At 46.2% G+C, this 6279-nt stretch overlaps 1 protein-coding gene across 2 annotated transcripts in view; it reads left to right on the forward strand.

The window, feature by feature from the left end:
• Positions 1-29: 29 nt before the first annotated feature.
• The window catches only part of BRF1 (BRF1, RNA polymerase III transcription initiation factor subunit), a 374795-nt gene continuing 368545 nt past the window's right edge, over positions 30-6279 (forward strand). For both annotated transcript variants that reach the window (XM_019518468.1, XM_019518469.1), the window contains exon 1: positions 30-224. In XM_019518468.1, coding sequence (XP_019374013.1) covers positions 38-224 — 187 coding nt within the window. In that variant the 5' untranslated portion in view covers positions 30-37. The remainder of the gene's footprint in view (positions 225-6279) is intronic.

Here is a 6279-nt window from a genome sequence, read left to right on the forward strand (position 1 = left end):
CCCAGGCGGCGGCGGCAGCAGCAGCAGCAGCAGCAGAATGCCGGGCGGGCGGGTGTGCGCGGCGTGCGGCAGCGCCGACATTGAGGTGGACGCGGCGCGGGGCGACGCCGTGTGCACCGGCTGCGGCTCCGTGCTCGAGGACAACATCATCGTCTCCGAGGTCCAGTTCGTGGAGACCGGCGGTGGCGGCGCCTCGGCCGTGGGGCAGTTCGTGTCCCTCGACGGTGAGCGCGGGGGTGGGGCGCGCGCGTGTGGCCGGAGCGAGCCTGGGCACTCGCTTGAATGGTGTGAGTGCGTGTGTACGCACGTACCTGCACACGTGCGTGTTTGGTGTGAGCACATGCGAGCCCGTGTGTGCACACATACCTGCACACGTGCGTTTGATGGTGTGAACACGTTTGTACGTGTATATGCATTTGTGTGCATTTGACGGTGTCTGCACACTTACCTGTACACGTGTGTTTGGTGCGAGCACATGTGTGTTTGGCATCTGCACACGTACATCCACATGTGTGTGCTTGATGGTGTGTGCGTGTGCACGTGTACATGCGCACGTGTGTGCGCATGCGCCCACGAGCATTGATTACACGCTTTGCACGTACCTGGTGCAATGAATGTAACGTGTGGCAGGGGGTTGGCTGCAGCAGGGACCCCTCCACACTCCTGCCAAGGAGGCTTCTCTCAGACACCACTGTAGGGCACCGGGCACAACTTCTTACTAGCGAGTTGCTCAGTTACGGTCAAGCGATGTCATAGATGCTTAGAGTCAGAAGGGACCTTACTAGATCCCTCAGTAGATCCTGACCTTAGAACCCTTAGTAGATCCCAACCCCCTGCCCTCAGCAGGAAAGAGCACTGGGGTTAGATGACCCCAGCTAGGTGCTTGTCCAGTCTCCTCTTCAAGATCTCCAAAGTTGTCAGCCTGAAAGATGCCGTGCTCGGCTTTCATCGTATGTCCAGGGGTTGTTGGTCCCTCTGTTCTGCAAAGCTCCTCTCTTTCCACCCCTGCCCCAGATCCGGTACAGGTGACACTGGCTAAGTCTGCAGAGGAACCTGGGGAGGAACTTGTCCAGGCGGAGGGTGGATAGCAGGCAGCATGTCTGCATTTCCTCTAAGAAGCGCTGACAGCCGTGGCTGTGGAGATACGGTGGCAGGGCTTTGGCCTGTGCTAGCGAACAGAAGGACATGTGCAGGATACCTGCAGAGTTTGCACTCTAGGGGCACTTCCTGATGAGCGTGCATATGCGGTTTGTAGCACCTCAGCCTGCACGTGCACTCATTCACTCTGCTGCTAATTTGCAGCGTGGCGGTTCTTTTTGACAGCAGGTGATCCCGGTATCAAAAAAAAAAAAATGCTTCTAAAAAGTAGCATGGTGTACATGGCAGCAGCATGCACTGCCAGGAAGGGAGCGTCCCTGATGCTGCTGCCCCACGTAAGGCTGCTGGGGCCAGCACAGGTGTTGGCCCCAGCCTCCTGTATTTCACCCAGGTCAATTTGCCATGTGCAGGGGCATGCCCAGGAGCAAACAGCAGCAGCAGAAATATGCATCACTGATGTTTGTCCTGTGAGAATCATATGCCCCTGTTTGTCCTGCGGGAAACAAATGTGCATGCTCTTCGGGATGTGCCCTGGTTGCTGGAACTTGCTGCTGTATCTTTAATGCTGTGTATACTGGTGCTGCTTCACTTCATCTAGCCCAGGTATGCTAGCACATGCTGTGGCGACACTTTTATCTTGCCGCTTGTGTCTGATCTGTTCCCATGTATGAACCCATTGTGCTGACTGACTGTGTAAAATCTTCAGACCAGTTCCGCTGGACCTGCACTAGGCTGTGATCTATCCTTACCTCTCAAACAGTACAGTTACCTTCATTTAATTGGAGCTAACTTCATCTCTCAGTGCACAGCCTAGTGTTGAGAAGGCACCCAAAAGCTCTTTCTGATCATATGGGGAATTAGGACAGTACAGGGCGATTTTTTTCATACTTAAGAAGCCCCTGAGTGTCCTGGTATAGTACATTTGTGAAATGGCATGATTCTGGATGTTCCAAAATGTACTTTTTTTCCTAGAAATGTTAGGTCTGAATTTGCAGAACTGTTGCAAAGTGGAGTGAAGTGCAGTCTTCTAATGTCATTGGATTTTCAGAGGTCTTGTATATCTGAAACAATTATATTAGCTCTACAGGTGTAGTTACATAATTGGCTCCAGCAGTGTGCAGCTGCAGGGATCCCAAGCCTCAGGACAGCCAGTATAGCAAGACTGCTGCAGAGCTGCATGTCCTAAAGACCCCATAACCATGGACTAAATAGAAATGAATTTTCTCAGTTTCACTGTTGTCCACCACTGAAAAGCAAGAGGTGAGTTCAGTGGTTGGTGTCACTTTCTTTTCCTTGTGAAACTGAGAAAATCTCAGGGGGTTTTGCTTATCAGGCATGGGGAGAATAATCATTTTGGAAACACCTTGTTTTTGAAATGAGAATTTCCCAGTGCTTTTCTGTTTTTCAGGAAACTTTGAAAAATTGGTTTTGTGTGAAAGTGAGACCAAAGCCAAATTTTGAAGTGTTGAAGCCTTTCAACATCTCATGGGAAGCTTAGGTCTGCCTGGCTATGGGAAATATGTTGGGGAGCAGAGTGCTGATTTTTTTTTAAAAAAAAACCCATTATATATTTATTTATTTATTTATTAATTAAGCTTGTAACTTGTCTTGGATGTATTTAGAACTATGAGTAGACGGCTCTTATTTACAATTGTATGAATCTAAATGAGATAATGAATGGAAGAGATGGGAGAGGGGGGCATTGCGAGAAAGCTAACAGCTCCCCTGCAGGTGAAGGTTTCGCATAAGGAAGCTACATTTTACAGATTTGGGATCTTATCTTCATTTATGGGCTGAAAGTGCAAGGGGGCCTGTGATTCTGTAAAGCAGCATAGCTAGTGAACTGGCTGCATCACTCTTGGTCCTTGAGGTTGCCCTGATTTCTAGAGTACCACCCATGAGATATTCCTTTCTCCTTTATCAGCAGGGGTGAGCCTAGTTTTCACAGGAACATTGCCATAGTCAATAGTTGAGCTCAGTCAGTGTTTTCAGTAGGAAGCTGACATATTTTGCACTGATAATGCTGGTACTGCCAGTGTTAGTGCTTCTTCAAGTAGTTATGAAAGTCCATACCTCACTGTTGCTTTGATGGTTTTGGCAAGTTGACCATGGGGAGGCTGAGTCTAAGGATGATGAGGCTTACTGTATAGGTTTGGTGGAAAGCCAAGGCTTTTCTGTTGGTCAGTGTTTTCTGCTAGAGATGGAGTATGGAGACGGCTCCTGTGCAGGGGAGATTATGCAACTTCCCAGGTTTTTAGAGAAGCTGTCCAGGCTCCAACTACTCTTCAGTTAAATTGCCCTAGGAATTTGAGGGCCACAACTGAACGGTAGTTGGTCAGGACTTTTTGGACATCAGAGTTGTGTTCTTGCACCCATTAGGGGACCTGGTGTGACATTCCTCTGTCTATTGATCCTGCCCCGAAGTGATCAAGAAAAGCTACATCCTGCCTTAAGGATGCCACTGACTAACTATTCTCCTTATTAAAAGTTGGTGGAGAAGGAAAGTTTGTGGTTTGAAGCCCCAGGAATCCTGAGCAGTACTGAAGAGATCCATTTGGATAAAGAGCTTGACGTGTCTGCATGTGGACCACTTCCTAATGTGAACGAGAAGATAATTAAAACATGCGTGGTGAAATGGTGAATGAGATGGGGCATACACATTTGATCTGCAAGGGATTCATTTGAGTGGTGGCTGGATCTGGGAGTGGCAGTTCAGTTCTTCCAAGAAAGCACAGTGGATGGTGGATATTTTCACTGCTTACCTGACAAGATACTACTGAACGCCTGCATGTGTAAGTGGTGCCTTTTCTGTTCACTTTGGAAGGATGCCCCTATATACTTTTCTACCAATTCCTGTGGTAGAAAGGTTCTGGCAAAGGTCAGGGGAAAGAAAGGTTCATTGAAGATAATAACTGCATGTTGGTTGAATAAATTGTGTATGACAGAATTAGGAAGCATAACGACGGTGAATTTGATAAGGCCTCAGATCATCCCTTAGAACCAAAGTGTCTTCTTCCATCTCACTCAGGGCATCTCCTGCTTGGTTTTGACGCGGAAGGTTTGGGCAGGTGGGTTATTTCCTGACAATGTGAAAGATAGAAAGATCTACTGCTCTAATAGCACCGGGTTGCCTTGTGGTGCCTTTGGGTGTTGCACATTCTATTTGCATAAAAACTATTTGCGTCCCTTTTTTCCACATAACCAAGTCCAGTTTAAAGAATAAGTTTGTCCTTTCATTCTGGGCATTCATTTCAGGCTTTCATCAACTAGGAAAAAGTAGATTGCTTTCTAATTTGAGTTAGAAGTTTGTTGAGTTGTGTGGCTTGACATCAAATCCCACATAATATTTTCTATCATGAATATAATACGTATCTGTCTTTTTATAGTTGTCTAGGTTCTTAACAGGCTTCCATTAGCCATAATGTTGGAGGACTGTCCAAAAATAAAATACCACAAGGCAGGGCTTCAGAAATCAACTATATTTCTTCCCTTCACTGAAAGATAGTTGGAACTTTTTTGGTGTTTATGCAGTGCAGCCTTCCTACATACACCCATCTTTACCAGTTGTTGCTGTTGGAGGATGAACTAAAGTGAATTGTCCACTTTGTTTGAAGATAGTGACCACTTTTGTGAAAGGTATTTCATGGTCTTGTGATAATCTTTATTAGTGTGATGATGTTGGCAGAGAATGTAAGTATAAAGTTAAAGAAAAAAGATAGCTGAGCACTGCATATACCCCATGGGAGCTCCAACTCTTTTTGTTGCAGGAGATAGAGTCTTGGTGGCTTCTTGTTTTTACTGGTCCCCTTCCTGTAACCCATCTCCATTCTTAGTGGCTTCCTAAGGTCTTATGAATATTGGAGGAGACTTTGTTCCTTGTATATACAACTTTTTTTTGTTAAGAGATTGAGATGTTAAAAGTCTGAAGCTTCACTCTGATTACTCATCAGCAAAGAAGAAAAGTCTTTCAGCTGAGATGCAGACTAGTAAGTCAAAGGGCCAGCACAGCAGGGCCTGAAAACGTAAATGAGAAAACGAGGCACAAGAATGACAGCAGCCCAAGGCATATTGAGCATGTGTATTGTCTACGATCCTAGGAGGGCATTTTTAAATATTCTCTGTTTAGGAAAAAGATAACTCCCCAGAAAAAAATCTGTTTCCAACACTTGCATGATAGGAGCTACAGTTTGACTTCCATTTTTGCAGAATACTGTCAGGGACTAAACCATATGGAAGGAGGCTGAAAATCTTACCACTCACCTGAGAGGTCCCTGGATGCTTTGTAATCTGCTGTGGTAGGGGAAAGAAAGGCAAACTGTTGTCTTCAGTATTTCAGAAAAAGGTTAGCACAGTTTGGTATCAGACTTGTAGTGAAAACTTACAATGAGAATTTGTTACCTCAAGCTTTATAGAAGTTTTCAACTAATTTGTGCTGATGCTGAAAGATATTTTTTATTGCATGTTGTTCCTGTACTTGCACCCCAAGACATGTAGCCCTTTCCCTCTTTCTGTAAAAGTTTTATCTGTGCTTAAAAATGGATTTGTTTGAGGTGAAGAGGAAAATTACTGAGCAGGGCCATTCCCTTCTGCATAATCCAAAGTTTGATCTTTAAAGAAACATTTTCAGCCCTTTCAGTTACCAATAACAGTAGCCTTATGAATGCAAACTAAGGCTAAAGTAGTTTACTGCTGGGCTTAAGTCTGTAGAGCTTTCCCAAAGGAGAGTGAAGGCCAAGTCATTAGTTTCTGCTGTTCTTTTCTGTTCCCATGAACAATACTGAAAATGCCAGGAAGGCAGGCAGTTCCAGTCTGTTGTGATGTGGGATATATTGATTCATAGTTTCATAGTTTCTAGGGTCGGAAGGGACCTGAGCAGATCATCTAGTCCAACCCCCTGCCATGGCAGGAAAGAGTACGGGGGTCAAATGACCCCAGTAAGGTGGTCATCTAACCTCCTCTTAAAAACCCCCAGGGTGGGAGCCTGCACCACCTCACTTGGAAGCTGGTTCCAGACTCTAGCCGCCCTGACCGTGAAGTAGCGCCTCCTGATGTCCAACTTAAACCTTCCCTCCGCCAGCTTGTGACCATTGTTCCTGGTCACTCCTTGCGGCACTCGGGGGAACAGGGACTCCCCCAGCGCCTGCTGATCCCCCCTAACCAGTTTATAACAGGCCACAAGAT

Source organism: Gavialis gangeticus, unplaced genomic scaffold, assembly GCF_001723915.1.
Source record: "Gavialis gangeticus isolate Ggan-Ray unplaced genomic scaffold, GavGan_comp1, whole genome shotgun sequence".
Taxonomy (NCBI): Eukaryota; Metazoa; Chordata; order Crocodylia; family Gavialidae; genus Gavialis; species Gavialis gangeticus.